The 22,356-nt window shown below is 25.6% G+C and overlaps 1 protein-coding gene across 2 annotated transcripts in view; it reads right to left on the bottom strand.

Moving 5' to 3' along the window:
* Positions 1-3,047: 3,047 nt before the first annotated feature.
* The window catches only part of LOC136979286 (myc box-dependent-interacting protein 1-like), a 74,172-nt gene continuing 54,863 nt past the window's right edge, over positions 3,048-22,356 (bottom strand). The window contains exons 7-14 of one of the 2 annotated variants that reach the window (XM_067275231.1): positions 21,740-21,825; positions 20,537-20,707; positions 16,954-17,061; positions 14,784-14,911; positions 11,866-12,059; positions 7,875-7,991; positions 6,237-6,338; positions 3,048-3,881 (exon numbers count right to left, since the gene is read on the bottom strand). In XM_067275231.1, coding sequence (XP_067131332.1) covers positions 3,801-3,881; positions 6,237-6,338; positions 7,875-7,991; positions 11,866-12,059; positions 14,784-14,911; positions 16,954-17,061; positions 20,537-20,707; positions 21,740-21,825 — 987 coding nt within the window. In that variant the 3' untranslated portion in view covers positions 3,048-3,800. The remainder of the gene's footprint in view (positions 3,882-6,236; positions 6,339-7,874; positions 7,992-11,865; positions 12,060-14,783; positions 14,912-16,953; positions 17,062-20,536; positions 20,708-21,739; positions 21,826-22,356) is intronic. The other variant, XM_067275239.1, reaches the window with a different exon arrangement.

The raw sequence follows: 22,356 nt of genomic DNA, 5'->3' as shown, positions 1-22,356 counted from the left end.
GATGATTTTGTTTTCCTTCTTTATTATCATGGTGCCATTGTTTCATCCAAAACTTCCTGAAATTGTAGTCTATAATGTACACTTTATTTACGTGTTGAATCTTACTGTCAAATATGCATCCGGAATTCTTATTCCCTAACTTTCAAAAGTTTCCTTTATTTACAGTAGATGTTTTCGCTGTTTACAAGTTTGTTTCACCAGTTTTTTTATGGAATATCTGAAAATAGGATGCTTCTTAGATTCAACGTAATACGTCATAATTAGCGACTCTACTGTCATGTGTCTTATCTCTTTCTCACTAATTCTATGGCGTAATTTTAATAACTTTATTAGACAATATCGTAAAATATTTAAGAGGTAAACTTAGCTCAATCTCGTTAGTCTAATACAGGGCTTCTTAAACTTTTTTTATTCACGACCCCATTTATGATTGTGATTTTTTTCGCGACTCCCCCTCCCCCCCCAAAAAATATAAAATAAAGATATTTATATATTTTGCAATATTCATATGAAATACAATGAAAATATACATATATATTGAAGATATATACAAATTTGCATAATCAATAATGGTGTACTACCACAGTTCACTCTTGTGTTACAATGGAACAGAGACAACTGAATACACTGAAAAGCAACAACACTACACTAGTTCACACTACAGTGTTGCTGAATCGTTGTCTCGCTGCACCAGAAGTGACACAAAGTGCAACTCACGAAACCTACGACACAAAGCATGCCATTTTCAAACTCACAAATTATTTTCAATATTGTGCATTAAAATCTCGTGACCCCAAGGTTTCGCTAAGCGACCCCAAATGGGGTCGCGACCCATAGTTTAAGAAGCCCTGGTCTAATACAGTAACATCGTAAGTACTTGGATTAAAAATCCCAGAAAAAGTTGTGCAGCGTTTTTTAAAATTTCAGATGCTTTAAACGGAAATGAGTATGACCGTATGTTAACATCGAATCTAATGTTGATTAGCTTAGTTTTAGCTTATTAAAATTAAAACTAATAATCAGGAACGTGACTAAAACAATGCGAAAGAGCAAATGAAAGGGTTTCCGATTTCGATATCACGGAAGATAATGACATATAATTTACTTTACTTGCAATACTGAACATTTCTTTTGACATAAAATTTGTCAGGAGTTGTCTATTTAAAAGCAAAAAAATCCATGGGTGAGAAATTAAGGTGCGTCTTAAATTCGAATATGGTACTGTTCATTGCCTTCAGAATGAAAACTTACATTAAGGCATATCCTCTGCGTCACCAAGATCTCTTTATAACACGAATGTCTTGTAAAGATAAAATGTTTGTTGCTTGCAGCGCCAAATCTGCCATAGTGGAGAATTCTGGTACTAATTTTTGTACAGAAACGTCACCATACTAATCGTAGTATGGTTGCATTTGGACTGCTAAAAATCTTTAAACGATATTGAATAGGGGTATTTTAATCATGAACATCCTGTATCGAAAATATATTTCGAATGAATTTTCTTTGCTTCATGATTAGAATGGGATTTACTTGAAGCGTAAATCCGGCTTATTTTTGATATTTATAACAAAAGGTGACAAAGTTTACTGCTTTGTCACTTTTTATTATGCATTAGCTATAGGTTGATGACAAAACTTACTGCTTTGTCATCAACCTATAGCTGATACATGCCAATTATTTGTCAGTAGAATCATACAATAATAGTCATTATCAGAAGAGAAAATGCACGAAAAAATTTAAAAAACCAAAATGATCACATCAAACAATTTATTACCAAAATCATAATACAATTTACTATTTCTCTGCAACAATATATTAAAATACAAATAAATTTTTAACTTATAAACTCTATAAATTTTAACTGATTAATTTTTCAATAAATTTCATTTTCATTCTGAAAAATTTAGTTAGAAAAAATAGAGTATTTAAAAGTAATGTTTTCAAAAACTTGTTAATTATTAATATGCAGTTAAAAGTTAAGAAATTTTTACATTTTCACTATTTTTAAAAATAGTATATTACACTTATAAAATTACTAACATGCAGAAAGATACTTTAAAATATCATGAAAACAATTATTAAAACATGATATTTGGATAGCAATTCAACACTAGAATTGCTTTACAATATAATTTAATAATTTTGTATATAATAATACATTACAATGCATTAATGATTAAAAAAAATCATGTATACAATTCATGAATATTTATTATGTTAATTTTGATTTTGTTTTAAGGAAACTTCATAACAAAAATTTCTATCAAAAAGTTAAGAAAAACAGATTTTTTTCAGTAAAGCTTTTATCAAAAAACTTGAAAAAAGTTTTATTCTGATTTTATAAGCTGGTTTTTCAAGATATTAACAATATCTTTCATCTAATTTATATATTTTGACAAGTTTACTTTGTAAATTAATTATAAAATTTATATAGTAGTTTTACATTCTTAAAATTTTTATTACTACATTATTATTATTTTAAAAAATAACTGTAAATTTATTTTATAAAAAGGTGTAAGCTAAACAGTAACTATTTTTGTTTTAAATTTAATTAATAAATTTGATATTTTAAAAAAAATGTTAACAACATTTTTGTGTATAAATAATAAAATATTTATATTAAATTTCATAAAAATTCATTTTTTTCAATATTTAATAATATAAATTATTCAATCTATAATTTTAGAAAACAAACTTTATAAAATTGAAGATTTTCAAACTAATATTAATTAAATTTAAATGCATTATTTGCTATTGTATATTTTAGTATAACTGACTCAAGAATGACTTATCAAATTCAAAAATATTTAACAAAAGAAATCATAAAAAGTTGAAAACACACAAAAAGCCATTTTGTAAACTCAATGAAAAAGAATTCTTGAATTTTATTGGAGAACAGGAGATATGTAATAACAATAATAAAATTTGAATCAAACAAACAAACAAATACACCAAAATCTTTATTGTCATTATCTAAAATAAATATTATGCAAATTATAAATTTCTCTTATATCCATTAAATATTTTTTATGCAAGTTCCTTTTATAATCAATTATAATTTGTTTCTTAAAGAATTGATCCTTATGCATTAGATCATCATTCCAATCAAATTAAGCCTACATAAAGATTCTGGTGTAAATGCCTTAACAATGATTTATCGAAGCACAATATATTAAACAATAATACTTGTATTTTATGTTATAAAATATTAACTATAAGGCATAATGGTGTTGCATATTCTTTTGAATCTTTTCAAAAGTTAATTTTTTAACAAAATTTACTGGAATTATTTTGTGTTACTTTTATCCATAATTATCTAAACAATTGTAAGTCAATGTTAATGTCAAATAAATTTAATTATTAAAAAAACTGTGTGTATTTTAAATTGGTATACAAGTTATATATTAAGGTTCTTATGCTATAATAAAACAAGGATTTTTCCATTGCATTTCTTACCTACAACAAGCTATTCTAAATTGAGGAGAGGTATGGTGACTAGATTATATTTAGCACATTTTCACACACCATTCATTCATTACATGCATACACAATTCATTCTAGACTAGAAAACAATTATTATTAAGTAATATAATAGTTTATTAATTTAGGATAGAAATATGGTTTAATTTTTCTGATAATATTAGGAAATAATTATTCCTGTATATTTTTCAAAAATCAATGATAGGATAATTTGTTTAATATCAAAAAGATATTAAAACCAATAAAAGGAATTTTTGAATTCGAGTAAAATTATTACAATAATCAGTGTTGTGGATGAATAGTGAAAGTAGTTGAGAAGTTTAAATAGGACGTGTGAAGTTAGCTGGAAATAGACCTTTTTCACCAGTTGACTCTTTAATTCCAATAAGCCATCCTTCTTCCTACATAAAATTAATAAATATTTTTTTTAATAAAAATTGTTCTTTTATCAAATTATTTTATAGCTTCTTCTTTAAAAAAAAAGGAAATATTATTTAATAATAATAATAATAATAATAATAATAATTATTATATAGTAAATAAAAAATATAATTTTCTACTAAAAATAAATAAAAAAACTTTAGTCTTAAATTATTACTGAACTATTTTTCCATTTAATTAACACAATTCAATTAAAACCTTAAATTCTTATGATTTTTAATTTATATGTATTTTAAAGTAATTAAAACATTTATTTTTATTTAACTATCCATTATTTCATCAAATCTTAAAACATAATTTATTAAAATAATTAAAAATATACATAAAATAAATTGTAACAAGTAATATTCTAAATGATCTAATTGTCTAAATAATGATGATGATATTGTTATTAATAACTTAATAACATTAAATAAAACGTGCTCAGCAAAAATTATATAAACAAAATCTAACACCTTATCTTCGCTGAGAAAGTTTAATTTTAAACAAACGTTTTCGGCCTATTCTATAGGCCATCCTCAGGCTAAACAAATCGAATAGAACCGTTCCATAAGAACGAATACAAATATTTAAACTTAAAAATTAACAACAGATTAATACAAATATTTAAATTTAAAAATTAACAACGGATTAAAAGATGATACATAATAAACTAATATCGTATAAAATTAAAAAACAAAACTAAAAAACAAAATAAAAAACAAAATAAAAATCAAAAATAAACTCAGAAAAAACTTCTAAACACAAGCATAGAACCATAAAATAAACATGTAAATTAAGAGTTCCTTGCAGAGTTTTTAACCATATACTTCCAGGCCGATGGAAGGCCCTCAGCGTCCCTCGCATTTATACACGCCCCTTCCAGTTTGCTCTTGTAAATCTCTATCTTCTCAGCGGTCCTCGCCAACGTTGGGGAGCTCACGGGTTTTAACATCAGAAAAAGCTCCAACGCCACAGTACTATCCCAAATGGCTCAGACCGAAAGCTCGATAGTTAAATGGGATGAAGCGGACATTATAAAACCCGTGAGCTCCCCAACGTTGGCGAGGACCGCTGAGAAGATAGAGATTTACAAGAGCAAACTGGAAGGGGCGTGTATAAATGCGAGGGACGCTGAGGGCCTTCCATCGGCCTGGAAGTATATGGTTAAAAACTCTGCAAGGAAGTATATGGTTAAAAACTCTGCAAAACTCTGCAACTCTTAATTTACATGTTTATTTTATGGTTCTATGCTTGTGTTTAGAAGTTTTTCTGAGTTTATTTTTGATTTTTATTTTGTTTTTTATTTTGTTTTTTAGTTTTGTTTTTTAATTTTATACAATATTAGTTTATTATGTATCATCTTTTAATCCGTTGTTAATTTTTAAATTTAAATATTTATATTAATCCGTTGTTAATTTTTAAATTTAAATATTTGTATTAATCCGTTGTTAATTTTTAAGTTTAAATATTTGTATTCGTTCTTATGGAACGGTACTATTCGATTTATTTAGCCTGATGATGGCCTATAGAATAGGCCGAAAACGTTTGTTTAAAATTAAACTTTCTCAGTGAAGATAAGGTGTTAGATTTTGTTTATATAACTTAATAACAATATCATTATCATATGTCAGTAAACTGTAATAAATCATAATAAACTATAATAATTACAAAATATCATTATATAGATTTAAATATTTTGATGTATTAGTTCCCAAAATTAACAATTATTTCTACATTAAACAATTTCATATCTCAAAAATTCAAGATAACTTTTTTCAATAGAATGTAATTTTTTCAAGATTGAAATTGTAGAATTCAAATATGCATATAAAAAAAACAGATAATACAATAGTATTTAGGGAAAAAATGTTTTTTTATAATCATGTACTTTTTCTAAAATGATTGATAATTAATTTATGTATAGTATAACCAGGACTGTCTAGAGGGATTGACAGCTGGGGATTTTTCCCAGGGGCTGGAGGAAACTGGGAACCATAATGGTTACTAACCCTGTAAATTAATGTTATTTTTACTAACAAAAAATAGAACCTTTAAGACACTATTTTAAAAAAATTCTACATAATTTATTTGTTCAAAAAGAAAAAAACAATAGCAAAAAGGGACCCACTAAAGAGCAGAGCAGGCCTGTCCTACTTCATATAAGCTCTCAGTGGCCCTGAGTATATCATCATATCTATCCTATAAGTTTTATTAAATAATTGTGTAAATATACTTAATTATTTAAAGTTTTAATAGTAAATGGAGTAATTAAAAATAAATGTTGAAAAACTAAAATAATTTAAAATTACAAACAGAGTTCAAATATTATTTACCTGTTCTTCAGGATCATCAAATTCCACAACACGTATAATTTCTCCACCTTCAAATCCCAATTCATCTACATCTTCGGCTGTGTATTTATATGTTGCTCTTACCTATAAAAATTTTATCTCAAATTATTCTCCATACTTTTGTATATCAATAATTTTTTTGTGTTATAGTACAATCTTGTTTTAATAGATCATGAAACAACAGATGCCCGGACTAGGGTAATATAATATGAATAATAAAAAATTTTTCTCTCTCTCAAGATTTACCTGTTTGCCTTACAATTTTTAATTTTATACGGGTTTGTTTTTAAGTAAACAGATTAAAGTACTGTGAAATTTCTAGCCTCCATATGTCAGAAAAGAGTGGAGATTAATTTTCCGTGTACTAACATATATAGTACAAATAAGAAAAAGGATGAAACAACAGATTTCTCAGAATAATGGATTTTTTTCCCAGGTCAAATTCAATGTAATTTTACCACCTTTTAACAGATCTGTAACTTGAAATAACAGATTTTTCTAGTCCCATTAATTGTAAACTTTGCATTTTTAACATTTAGTTAATATTTGGGTGTTTGAGAATTTGTAAAGATCAATGATACACTTGTTACATCTGAGATATGTACAATTGAAGAATTATACAAAGAGTCAAGCAGGCTGATATGATTGAGAAGGAGCCATCTCATGAACATTCTGACGTGGTCCAAGTCTAGTCCAAAATTTAGCAAGGCCATCAAATCTTTCCAAATTGTGAAGACCTTCCTCGTGAGTTTCAGCATAAACAAATAAAGACTGTACATGACATTGCTAATATCAAGAGGTTGTTGTATTCAATAAGCAGAAAAGCAGCATCAAAACAGACCAAGATGGATGAGTTTCTTTTTTTAACAAATTGTAAAGTCAAGTGAAGTGATAATAAGCATACTTAATTTGCCTATTTTCATGCTTATAGTATAAAAAGTTTTTATCAGGTTTCACATATGGCATAATATGCAACATATTTGTTTCTATAGTCTCTTGAGACCTCTATTCTAAATAAATTGAAGTGCAGGTATTTCTTATTTATAGGGGTTTAAATAACAGATACTTTGCTTGGTGTGTGGGAAATTCATTATTTACAATATAATGGATTCTCAGAACAATGAATGATTTTCAGAGACCCAAGAAATCCATTAAAACAAGATTCTACTATATATATTCTATATGTATATTGAAAGAAAATAATCTAAATAATGTAAAATGTAATAATGTAAAAAAAATATATTTTATAGTTTTAATTCAATTCATATTGATTAATAAAACTGTTCAATTTTAACACTTCTTCATCTTTTATTTTTTTTTATAACATTTCCTTTTTCAAGATTTCTTCAAATTTTTCTTTAATGTAAATAAAAAGTCCACCTTAATAAATGGATTTGTTATTTACAAGTAAGAAAAAAATATTAAGTTAATAAAATTTGTCTCCTATATTTTTGAACATGCCGAATCATAATCAGCACAGATCAATTAATAAAGAACAGTCAAGACATTTAAACTTATTATCATAAATTTAAATGATTATATTGTCCTTCAGATATTTACTACAGTATTAGATATTCAGATATTATCCTACAGAAAATTTATGTAAATATAATAATATACCCTATAAAGAACTCCAGGTGGTAAATCAACAGTTGTTGCACCCACAGGAATATCATATAATTCATCCATTTTCTTTGAACTAGTTGACAGAGGTCGGTCAATATGACTATCATCAAACTGAAATAAAAATGTCATTTCATACATTTCAGCATAACTAATGAAATATGACAATTATATGAAGCTGTTGTTTAAGAAATTCAAAAAAAAAAAAAAACAATTACTTCAAAACTAATAAATATATTTAAATAATTTAGTACAAGTTTATGGAAGATAATATATAGCTTCTTTTATAAATCTAACTATAATAACAACTATATAGATATTTCAAAAAGTAATTAGAAACTATATAATAATAATATTTTGAAGGTAAACAAATAAAATTCTTGTTAAGGAAACTTATAAATATTAAGTTATTTGCAGAGAATATATTAAAAACTATTCTTTTCAGGAAAGAGATAAAAAAATTCATTTTACTTTAAAGAAAAATTTTAGAAAAATAAATAAAATTTAAATATTGCAATTATATTTTCTAAATCTTACTTAGCATCCAATTTAATATTCAATCTGTAGACTAAAACAATTATTATTAAATAATAAACTAGGCTAATATGCAGTATCATTCAGATTCATGAAGAATGACATTAGTAAATTTATTAATAATTTGGATAATATCTAATAATATTTGTTATTGTTGACAAGACTATAACTTGTTTATAAAATCACGATGCCGTCCTGGCTTACCAGCTTAGAGGTATGAAGGAGTACATGTCAGGAGTTGCAATTTGGCACAGAGTATTAGGTGCCTAAATCATGTGCGCATAAAAAAAACCAGACTTGTAGGTAGTCAGGGGACCGAAAACAGTCAAAATAAAATACAAAATGGCAACACTCTTTCTACAAACAGGCAGTAGTGCAAGATTTGTGCATGCATTGCTCGTTCGGAAGTTGGAAATGTGAATGTTGCAAAATTCAATTTTGACAAATGAATCTTTGAAAAACCCATTTACCTGTCCTGTGTTATTCCCAATATATTTCTGGTCCCGACATGCTGACTTTAACCGGTTGACCCAAGATATCTCGTTTCAGCATCAAAACATTTTTGAAACTAGATGGCACTAGTCGTTATAGTTTCATATTAAAACTAACTTCCAAAATATAAATTTCTTTTTTTTTACATTTATTAATATATTTATTTTGTTTGTGCAAAATAAAAAAGTAATTTCAGACAATACAATATCCATGATTATTTTTTTCAAAAATGGAAAATTTTTGTTAGGCATCGACAAAAATTCAACCTGGGGTGACATGCAACAGAGAAATTTCAACATTGGATAGGTTAATTTCACCAAAAATGCATCATGGACGACCTAGTGGTCATGGCTGTGGCATGGCCAAGGTGGCAAAGTTTGAACAATCATGCTCAAAACCAGCAATATCAAAGATTGGAGAATGAAAACAAGACCCACTGTGAGTGTTGAAGTGATCCCCTGCTTAGTAGTGAGTCTCCGAAACATAGTCTTGTCCCAAATATGGCCTTGCCATTTTACATGTTTAATATTTATACTGGGGATATAGCCAGAAACTTTTGAGTATGGAAACCTGGACAACCTGTCAGAGAATTAATGCTACACCTTTTACATTTTAAAAAGTAAGGTTTTTCTGCAAAATTCTAGTGCTATGTCCCCTGAACTAAGCTTTACTTCAGGGTTGTAGAGAGGAAAATTAATTACTCTGAATTAATAATCAAACTAGAATTTGGCAATAAATCCAATTGTTATAATAAAATAGTACAAACATGAAAAATTTTGCAACAAATTTTCCAAAAAACACCACAAAATTTGCAATTGCTCTCTACTGATATTAAGGCAAAATGCATTTTATATGAAAAAGTGTCAATAGGACTGCACTACATTTTCAGAAATTTGTAAATCTATGTACAGGAGTACTCCAGGTTATGTACAGTACATAATGCATTTCATGAAATAGTAGTTGTATTGTGCATTGCCATTTCCCACACATTTTTTTTATTATTTAAAGAAACTTTCACTTCTTGGAACGTTTTCAAGCAATGACCAATATGGTTTCATGCTCCAGCATTCTGCAGAGGAGCTTTTGTTAAATTGTGTAATACTGTAAAGCAAGGAAAGAAGAGATTGATGTCTTAATATTTTTAGATATCAGACAAATTTAACAATGCATAATGGCCCCCAATTTTAAAACTTATCAGAAATACAAAAGTACCATAAAATATTTTCTACTTGCTCAAGGATTTCTTAAAAAACAGAACAGCTGAGTTTAAGTTGAGTTTTGTTCAAAAAATCTGCTCCCTAAAGGCTATCCTCAAGATTCAGTACCTGGACCCCTACTCTGGAATGTTATTATAAATGACTTGCTAACTACAGAATAGTTTCTGCTCATCAGTAATAAAAATCAACTATATCATTAAAAAAATAATTATTGATGATTTGCCAAATTTTCTTAAAGACATTTTTGGTCTTTTCCCGGACACCTGAAAACACAATGCAAAAACCAGACATTTGGCAACACTTGGAATGAACCAAGCATCATATTTATGGGGATAGCTAAATCAGATCATCATAAGGGTAGAAATATATGACAGTTGTATCTGCAGTTTGTTTTATCACGAGATGGTCATAACTTGGGATATGTCTATATATATAAAAATGAATTCATATCTGTCAGTCTGAGTATCATGTGAAAATGGCTGAACTGATTTCTATGAAATTTTGTTCATGTATTCAGGACAGTCCTGAAAACGAAGGACAGCCTACACTTTCAGTTTCAAAAATCATTTCATTTTATAAATTTGGAAATAATTATGATATCATTTATAGTAAATAGTTCTTATCTGTCCTTATCAGGTCTTTCATATGAATAGGACATTTTGCTCTGAAGCTATGGGCATGAAATGAATCATGAAATTCGAATACAATATGCTAATGTTGTCATTAATAAGCATAAGTGCATATCAGTGAAAGCTCGTCAAATAAAATTGATTGGTCAGCCTGTTATTTGAGCATGTATGCAATATTGAAATATAACTATTGCCATCTTTACCTGTGTCAGACTATCTCTAGAATTGAATTTCTTTTGATGTAAAATTGTTTTTGGTTAGATTACACTGTATTGAATTTTTAGTTTATATCAGTTTGTTTTCTAAACTGAATATTAAATATTTATTTCTTAGTTTACCTAAAATGTTCTGGATACATAGATTTTGCTTTCCGGTACACAGTATCTCAATTTGGAGCTTAACTTGGACAAATGTAAAAAGTTATTAGATGAATGCACCACCATTGTAGTAATAAACATTGTATAGGAAATGCCATTGACTTCCAGAAAAAATTGACATTTTGGAATTACAATACCTGCAGTGAGTGGCATTTTACTCACATGAAAGAAGTGAGAGTTACAGAATTTGACTGACTTAGAGAATTGGATTTTCTAACTCATTCTCCAATCCACATTGCTAAATCTGTTATAACAACATTTTTGATTTAAATATCATACTTCATATATTACTGTACTTTAGGCATATAATAAGTATAGGCATAAAACACCCTCATTTCATCACAGAATATTTAGGAAAAGTTATTCAGTGAGAGATTTTAGGGTTAAGTGCCTCCTTTGGCACTGAGAAATTTCTCAGAAAAAGGAATACTAGATTCTTGGTGTTCCTCTTTCTCCTTTAAGTTTTGTTCCACAGATGCAACTTTTTGAAGCTTTACATTTACATATATCTCTTCCTGTACTTTTTCTAAATCATAGACAGCAGGTCTTAACAAGCTCAAAGAAAAAAGTTTTGCTTCAAAATAAATTTTTATATTTTATATTTATTATTATGATGGTCAGTACCTCTATATAGTTTAAATTGCAAATGAGACAATGAAAACTATGATTTTGCAAAGATTAAATATTTTAAATCTAATTTCAAATAACTGAAAACTTATTAAAATTAAAAATAAAATACCTGACTTCCATCAACTGGTTCATATTCTTTTTCATCTTTATGCTGTAAAGGTGCCCTAGAGAAAGGAATATCATCATGATAAGGATCTTTTTTTAATGAGGCAGTACTTCTAGTAACAACTGGAGAACTTCTATTATCCCTAAAATCAGAACTACTTCTTGTGATTAGTGGAGAAGCTCGACCATCTTGGTAGTCTGAAAAATTAGTTTATATTTAGATTCTTTTACTAACATTTTTTACATTCTAATCCACATATGAAAGTAATAATAATATACAGTCAAACCTGTTTTTGTGCGGTCTTTTTCTGTGCGATTTTTATTTGTGCGATTTGTTTTGTGTGGTATATGAAAATTTCAATCAAATTGGAACATAATTGACTCCTGTAAAATTTTTAAAAACTCTATTGGTTGTTTTCTATGACATCAGCAGGTTTTTTCATTTTTTATTCAGTAAAATTTTTTTCTCATACATTTATTCATTTCGGTCCTCTCTTATTTTAATAGCATAAAAACCATAAATATTATGTTATATTTGAACAGATGCAGTAAGTTAGCTCCCCTCCAGCTTTAGACTGCAGGTGTGAAATTTCACACCTTGTTAAATGAAATAACACTTCCTGCAGCTATATTTATCAAATAAAATCATTATTTAACGATTATTTTTAACTTTTTAATGTTAGATTCCTATTTAAGTGGAAATAATTAATTAATATAAAAATTAAAATTCTTAGAGGATTTTTTTCCTCCATTAGGTGTTGCAGAAAAAGGCCCAAGGAGTTAAGCATTCTTTCCAACACTGATGCTCTATCAGGAGAAAGTGCCCGGCATAAAATTGATCCTCTCATTCATGGGAACGGGATTTTCGATGCTGATTTCACTAATTTGGCTATTCTCGGATATTTATCATTATCAGAAACTGTTTATTTTTTAATGCTTCGAGATGTATAAATATTGATTTCCAAATAAAATAATAAATCTGAAATAAATATACTCCAAATAATATAAGTAAAATAATATTTTATTAATGATTTCATAAATAACAAAAAACTTTTTCCTGCAGATGAATAAAAACCAATATCGTTGCAAAGTTGTTAACCTTTGGGAAGCCTGTGAAAATCTTTCTCACAAGCAATTACGTGTTGTACTTTTTACAACACTTCGAATATTTTAATTTATTTGGTAAATTTTATATGTAAATATGAATTTACATTTTCGTTTACTTTTTTAGTCTCTCAATTAATGCACAATTATAATCGGCATAAGAGAAGATTAAAAAATGGATATTTCACAAGCAAAGTAATCACACATTTTATGAAAATAACACTTACTATATGGAATAATTATACTTGTAGTCAATTTAAACATACATTTATGGGAAGATGTAGATGTGATTTAACGTTAACAATATGCTATGAAATCATTAAAGTAATTTTATTAAACTCAAGTTTATGAAATTATTTAAAGCTAAATCAAGTAAAAAAATATTTTTGTAAACGACAACTCCATAACACGATTGTTAATTAAAACCAAATAATCTGCCAAATTATTGGGCAATAACCAGGATAACTAAATGGTCAGAAACGAAATCTTTTTTAGTGGTAGGAGGTTACGCTACTATCTCGTGTTAATTTTAATAATTATATATTTTGAATTTAAAAGCGGCAGCAGTGTTGTCAGCTTGAGAGATTAATCCCTCTGCGTAATGTGCTTTCCCCTGCAAAAGGACTTTAGTGATTTTCTTAGAAAACAGCCAAAACTGCAGGGATGCTTAGAATACTTATTTTTAAACTCTGTAGAAGGAAATGCAATTCGGATAAGGTAGATTTTGGCGAATAATGAAAATATGGCATGAGTACATAACTTTACTCAACACTGGCTTCTGAATTTGTAATGAGAGGGATTTTTTAAGTGCATAAAAGATTTTTTTAAATACGTTAAATAAATTTTTGTTTTCTATAACCTAACGACACTGAGCGGGCAGTTGCAATTTTGAGTCTGCTCAGGGCCGCGTATTTTCTTCTAAAAAATTCTATTCTGATAGTCCGATAATTCGGCAATTCGTTTGGCTTTAAAATTATTTTTGGTTTGCCCCACATCTTAATTAAGCACGTGAAAATGACCAAAAAAGTGAGAAAAGTGAGAAAATGACCTGAAAAGTGAGAAAAGTGAGGATACTTCAGAAAAGTGAGTACAAGTGAGAAAAGTGAGCGACTCCGAGGCCTGTCCTTATTATGTATGCCTTAATTGTCAATCTGAAACATATAAAGAGAGTAAGGATGCCAAATATGCAAATTAGCCTAACCTATATATATTTTGATTTATAGATCTTACTTGGTTTAAGTTAACTTTTATTATTCTTACTTTTCATAGTTTACCATATTCTCAGTTTATTATTAGCAAATTCTTATTTTATAACAGCAGTATTATGAAAACTTTGTATATATATTATAACAGGAAAAACATTCCAAATAAATTCAGAATGGGTTTATATTCATGTGAGTACTTTTTATCTGTCTACAAGTGAAAGCCTTTTCCTATTATTGTTTTATTCTTTAGACTTTGCAAACCTTTTTCATTATTGTCACTTCTTGCCCCATGCGTGTCACAACATTCCCTGTGGTTGGGGCATATTGTGATAAGTCATACACTTGTGGAACATAATAAATTATTTAGAACTATTTAAAATATGCTTAAAGGTTTTATGCTTATATAATGAGAGAACAATAAGGTATGCAATGTATATAATTTTGTTTTAAAAGTGCAGCTAGTTTACACATTATATAGAAAAAAAGTAAAAACTGTCAACTAACCCCACCCTCCCCTACATATTATACAATTTACGATGATACCTGATTATAATAGGAAAATTCTACTGTATATCAAAATCAATAAAAAGAAAAAAAAATTAATATATTTTACCTTTCTTAATTGGTGTAGGTGATCTTCGAATATCAGTAGTTGGCACTGGAATTGATATATTGTTAAATTTAGCTTTTTCAAGTGTTCCTCTTTTAAATTCGATTTCTTCGTAATGTCGTGCATCATCACTATTTTAAACAAAAAATCAATTCAATGTTTCAAAATTAAAAATAATGTCGATAATTTTAATAATTTATTTCAAACTAATACATAAAATGGAAAAACTATTCAAACCAAACTCATGCATAATTTTAAATTCTTAAAGGTAAACAAGCATTAAAGTTAAATCTTATTTTTTATTTATTTATATATTTATTATTTATATATTTACTTATTTATTATTTATATAGATTCCATATTGCATTTGTTTAACTAATGTTTAAAAGTTTTCCATTCTAGTAAGTTTTATTTATAAACTTTGAAGCGTCATATAATTATAAAACTTAGTTTAAAAAAAATTTCTGGTTTTATAAACAGAAGTTTTCTTCTTATGGAAAGATTATTATTTTATAAGCAGAAAAGAATGTAACTTGGATAAGTTTGTAAAGTACAAAAAACAAATTCCTAATCTTAAACTATTAAACCATTTTTTTCCTGTCTTGAAAAAGTTCAGAAATGTACTATTTTTTTTAATCAAAGCTGTTGCATTTTTAATTTATGAAATATTTCTTTCAACTTATAAAGAAAGTAATGTATCATCTGTTAATATACAGGGTGGTTCATTTTAATCAAGTCATTAAAATAATTTTTAAAAAAAAATATGCATCCATCACATACACAAAAAATCATTACACCAAAAATATTGAACTTGAAGAAAGCCATAAGGTGGGTCTATCAATTTTATCATAGATGGCACTACAATTGGTGAAAATTAGAGGTTTCCATTTTTTAGAAAATGAAGTTGACCAATTTTTATTGCATATTATGATTATACATCAAAAATAAACTTTAATCTAAAACATTTTCTCAAAAGATGCACTTATCAGAGGTTATGAGTGTCTGAAGTCATACGATTCTGTGGATATCTGTGAAGTTCATTGAAAAAGAAGAAAAATGCTTACAGAAGCATTAGAAAACTATTATTATTTGGTGAAATCATTGATTTTCTTCAAATAAATTGATACAAAAATTAGTGTCACAGTGTATTAAAGTCACCAAGCTTGTGGTAAAGACTAGACATTATTACCAGGTATTTGGTGGAATCAAATACCTGGTAATAATGTTTCCTAATGATTCTTTAATATTTTTCTTCCTTTTTTCAACGAACTTCAGATATCCACAGACTCGTGTGTACTGTTTGATAAGTGCATCTTTCGAGAAAATGTTTTTAGATAAAAGTTTGTTTTTGATGTAGAATCATAATATGCAATAAAAAATGGAGATTTCCATTTATGAAAATGAAGCTGACCTATTTCACCAATTTTGGCACCATCTAAAATAAAATTAATAAGTTCTGGAGGGCAACAATATTTTCGGTGCAATGATTTTTTTGTAGTATGTATATTTTGCAAGTTATTTCAATAGATTGATTAAAGTGGGTCACCCTGTATAACACGAGTTATATGAATTCACACTAAAAAACATATTCTGACAATCAGTAATTCAATTTTTCAAAAAACAAAAAATTCTGCAGATATTTTAATTATTACTAAAATTTATATATCATAAATTGAATTTCCATTCATATTTCCTATATTTAAATTTTAAATGCATGTTTTTAAATATTTCATATAAAAAAAGTTTTAAAAAATTTACAAATTGATATTTAAACATATTTCAAAAATCTACATTTTATGGTGTTAACAGTTTAGTATATAAATTATTTTCAAAAACTAAAATATATCTGAGATTATAATTATTTTTAAATGTTATTCTAATTTTTAAAATGTTCTGAAGCTTAGAATTTTTTTTTATATTAAATAAAAATTCTAAATTAATTTATTATAGATTTTAGAAATTTAAAACATATTAATAGAAAAATATCATGCTATTAATTATGAAAACAATACTGTTAAATATAGAACAACTAATCGTTATTAAGATAAATTTCAACAACAAAAATTATATAAGCATTTATTTGTTATTTTAAAAATAAAAATAATAATAATAAAATCATACAAAATGCACATTTCAGGAGTGCACACCAAGCATAATAATTGCTTGCACTCACGACTTTGCTCGTCCATGCTGTCTTTGAAGAGTACTAATACGTTGTTCATGATGGGATGGCAATGTTGAGTAATGTGGCTTCACCCTGACGTACCATGACATTGTTTCACTAAGAAACAAAAATCAGGCAAACTTGAACTGGCAACCAGGAGAAGGAGTCATGCAGGATGGAGCTCCTGCAGTTATTAATGAACACATACAGTAAAGGATAATTAGGCAGGCATAACAAATGGTTAGTTAAGCACAACTGTTATAACTTAAACTAAGATAATATTCTGTGAAGGAGAACAAAATTAATTAATCATTCTTTACATATCATGCATTTATTTCATTTTTCTTACTCAATTTTCTTGTAAATATATATATACTGAAATTAAACAGTAAGATTCTTTTGATTCAGTAAAAATTACTTCATAAGATAAATATTTTCAACAAATTGTGATCCTTTAGATCTAATAATGATTACATAATCTCAAGAAATTGATGATATACACAAATCAAAAGCATCTCTCAGCAAATAATTCTGCCAAAATTAAAAATATCTTACTGTTTAATAATTCAGATACATCTATTTTGTTATATAATTAAATTATTGAATCCTTAATCAGATCATTACTGAAAAAATATTGCTGATATGAAATTGTGAAAATATTAAATTATATATTTATAAAACTGTAACACTTCCAAGTTTTCCTATGTTATCTTCAAGAGTACAAATTTAGCCACAATATGGTTAAACAGGCAAATAATGACAAAATTTCTTTTGCCATAAATTCCCAAATTCAAAAATAACAAAATTATACATAAAGAAATGTGGATTTATTTGGTTTCTGCTTAAAAATTGAACATTTATATACAAAAAAAATTATTATAATAATAATTTTTCTTCTTTCAGTTTTTGAATATATATGTTATCAATTTTATTAAAAAAATCTACTCTGAAGCCAGTAAAGTTCAAAAGTATTATTGTTTTTGAAGTTTAAAGAAATAAGTATTCCAATAAAACAAATTTTTTGCTGTCTAATTTGGAACACAATGTATCTTAAATAAAAAAAATATTTTGTATATATATATTATTATGTTATTTAATAAAGCATCAATATGTTTAATAACAATAAAGTTTCTGGTTACTTAATGTTTGATTACTTATCATAAATCTCTAAATATTTTTATGTAAGCCATGCAATGTAACACATTACAGATTTATATATAATTAAATAAAATATCAATTATTATTTGAAAACACTTATTCTAACTTATGTATTTATGTGTATTTATTTAAATATTAATCTGCAAAATTTTTTTATTTAATGTAATATTTTTACAGATGATAGTAAATAACCTGTGTGATCATTTTTAATTTTAATCCTTCAACTAAATACTGAAAATAAATTGAATTTTAAAATCATCAATGTAAAATTAATTCAATATCACTTTTTAAATTATTAATTTTTACTATTATTTTTAATGTTTCTTTATAATTTTTGATCTCTGTCATTCTTCATTTTATAATCTTTTTTTCTAATAACTAGATAAACTAATCAGATATTTTTTTGGAATTTAATCTTTCATGCACTTTTGGTAAATTCAAATATGTTTGATAAAATACATTTTAGAAATATTGAACGAGTAAATAACATGCCTATTAAAGATATGAATAAAAATTAATTGTAATAAATTGAAATTGAAGTTCATATATTGTTAAATTACTTAAATCTCTCAACTGTTTTATGATGTGCATGGAACAAAAATTGTTAACTACAAAACAATGATCTGAATATAAAAATTTATAATTTTTGTAAATTGTACATCTGTACCAGCTTAAAAATATTTTACAAAAATTTATCTTAATAAATTTAATAAATATTAACTCTAAACAAATTTTAATGACAATGAATATTATATAAAGAAATTTCTTTCATAAATAGTTCTATCACTGATGAAATAATTATTAGTAAAGCACATAAATAGTAATTTTTATAAAGCAACATAAAGTTTACATAAGTTCGTATATATCTATTTAATTACATTTTTATTTATTCTGAAACTGAAAACAACAAACCTCTGAACATGTTTAACCAATTAAACCTACTAGAACAAAACAGTTTTTTGATTTAAAAACAAATCAAATAAAGTTGTGTGTATAAATTTTGTTGAGCTTAGTTATTTCTCAATAATTGATATTTACAATACTTAAACTTTTTTATCACAAAATCCTGTCATCAATTATAGTTTTTGTTACAATTATTTGAAAATTTTGATCCACAAAGACAATCTCTAAGTTATTATAATATATTAATTTATATTATAATTTATAATTAATATTGAGAAAATAAGTAGCTCATAAAATTCCTTCACAGATTTGATTTTAGTGTTATAATAATAAAATTACATTTTATAAATGTTGCTAAAAATTTTGTTTTAAATATATTATAAAATTCAATATCACTAAATTTAAGCATAATACATACATAGCATTAATAATTATCCATTTATTCTGCTATAAGTATTTATATTACTCTACTAGCTTTGCTTTTAATGTTTTGTCATTTGAATTATGAGATTAACACAAGCAAGGGGACTGATACAAAATCCAAAATTTAATTTTGATTAAAAAGATATTATTTATATTAATTAATTCATCTTTCTAGACAGCTGACAATTATTTAGCATTGGAAATACATTTCATACTTTCATTTATAATTGAAAAACAATATCTCAACATTTAATCAAACAATTACTTCTAAATTTATAATGAAACTTAAGTTCAATGCATAGCAATGATGAAATTACAAACAGATTTGTAACTGAATTTTTTCTGTTTATTGTTAAACTTAAATATTTCAATCAATTCATGTATACAATAATAAATCATAGCTGAGATATTTAATTACATTATTATTATTAGCAAAGCAGCTAAACTGTAAGAAAAAAAATTTGTTTAATCATACCTATCTTAATATGACAGCTTATAAATTTCTTTTTAGTTCTCTGGGAATAGAATGTTCTTCATGACATACAATTCTATTGCTCAATCTTTAGATATTCAACTGTCATACACATTTTTAGAAACATATCCAAAAGGTTTGCCTGTATTGCTTAGTTTCACTACCAAGTTAGAATAACTTATGTAAAAGTATCTCAAATTCTAACTATTTAGTATCTGTATTCAATCTGTTCTTAAAATATTATAAAAGTGCAGTTATATTTATAAAAATAATGCTTCACTATATATTGTGAAACATTTTTTTCAGTAATACTTGAAAATTTTTAATATTTAAAAATTGAAAAATAATTATTTAATTTAGTTAACTTCAAAATCTAAAGTAAACTAATAATTTCATATTGAACAAATTAATGGCTTCATTAATTTGAATTTTTAATCCAATGCTATTATTGAAAACAACTGTCTAGTCAATGATATATTCATTTCTCATAATACAATATTGAAAACATTAAAGAACATAATTATCATCATTTTCTTAAGTTCTAATATTTAGATTTAAAAGAAAATATTAAATATTTTTACATTTTAATAACTTCATACTTTAAATAAAAATATTTTCTTACAAAAACTTACTTACCCTCTTCTTTGATGAAGAATTTGCCTATTTGTGTAACTACCTTTTTGACTTTCAATAGACAATTTTTCCATTATATCAGTTAGATGTGTATAAATATTTGATTTTTCTGCATGAAACAAAGCTTCTGCTGAAAATAGGGTTTGAAGATTTGACACAAGGAATGGAATCCGGCTAAATTAAGAATAAATATTTTTAAATTTAAATTTTTTTTAAAATTAAATCTTTATTGAATATAAAAATGTATTATATTTCCAAACTAGATCTTTTGATAAATAAATAAAAAATCCAACTGATATCATTTTAATTACTTAAAAAATTTTAAATAATAATCATTCTACTATGCAATTTCAGGTGATATCAAATATCTTTACTGGAGTTCAATCCAGTGAAAAGAAAAATACCACAATATTTTTTAAAAATTTATGTTATAAAATATAAAACTTAAATACATATCATTATGTGGTGATGCTTGCCATAAACTATTTTTTATTTTTCATTATAAAATAAAGATAAACTTAATAAATAATAAAAACTTTTATAAGTATTAAATCATTTTAAAAAAATGGAAATTTTTATAATTATTTCTTATAAAACAGCTAGTGTAATTAAATTTTTGATTTTGATCATTCAAGAGAACATTAAAAGGCATAAATGATGTTAAATTTCAAATTCTCATATTTTGCCACAAAACATTTATCATTCAGCAAAATCTCTAAAAGTACTTAATATTAATTTTTTTAATCAAAATCTGACATTTAAAATTGACTACTGAATTTAAGAAATGATTTCAAAATTTTACAAATGTAATAGCAAGTATTTTCTCTGAATTTATTGAAAAAGTTATCAGAAGCATATGAAAGTATTTTTAAAAATATTTTGAAGCATATCAAAAACACCTTTTAATTGCTAAATTGAAAGTAATAAAATGAAAAATCATCATCAGATCAAATTAATTTCAATCTTTTTGAATCAAAATCAAATTTCAGTTCTCAATTCTGGTTTCAATATATATATATATATATATAATGAAATAATTCTTCTTTTCTTCATCTTAATTAGTAATAATTTACAAAAGATACATTTTGATAATCAAAGTCTTTGTATGTTTAAATACAAAAATTCCTTCTCTAAGCATAATTATAATTTATAGAACTTTTAACTAACAAAAATTTTTTAGCTTTTAATATAAAATATTTTTATTACCTATCATAAAGTGCAGGCAATTCATCCAGAAGTTCGTTATTGATCACTTCATAAAGACGTTTGGATGCATCCAATTGTTCTTTAGCCTGATATATAAAAGAAATATTACAAAAACTACTTACAAAATTTTTAGAAATAAGTTAGATGTTTTCATTTGATTCAAATGGAAATTTTCATTTTAAAAATTTTTAATGAATAAATAATGAAAAAAGTTATTTAAGAAATTTAAATATATTTTTTTGGAAGATATGACGACATTATGTAAAATTGAAAAATAGTATTACCTAAAATTAATTTACCACTACAAAAATGGAAAAACTTTATAATTTTATAACTATTAAAACAAAAAAATCAAAATATATTATAAGATTTAACTATTTTATTCTAGAAAACAATAAAATTTGTTATGTGATTCTATGTAAAACTATAACAATTATAATTTTATCAAAGAAAAATAAAATTATAATTATTATTTTTTAAATTAAAATGAAACTATTACAGAGAAACAATTATGAAATATTGCTTATGTTTTACTTTTCTGGCTGTTATAGAATATAACATAAGGAAAGTATGATGATCAGTCTGATTTTGGTGACTCTTTTTTTTTTGCATTTCTG

Source organism: Centruroides vittatus, unplaced genomic scaffold, assembly GCF_030686945.1.
Source record: "Centruroides vittatus isolate TY-2023 unplaced genomic scaffold, ASM3068694v2 contig_1154, whole genome shotgun sequence".
Lineage (NCBI taxonomy): Eukaryota > Metazoa > Arthropoda > Arachnida > Scorpiones > Buthidae > Centruroides > Centruroides vittatus.
This window is presented reverse-complemented; position numbering and strand designations above follow the sequence as displayed.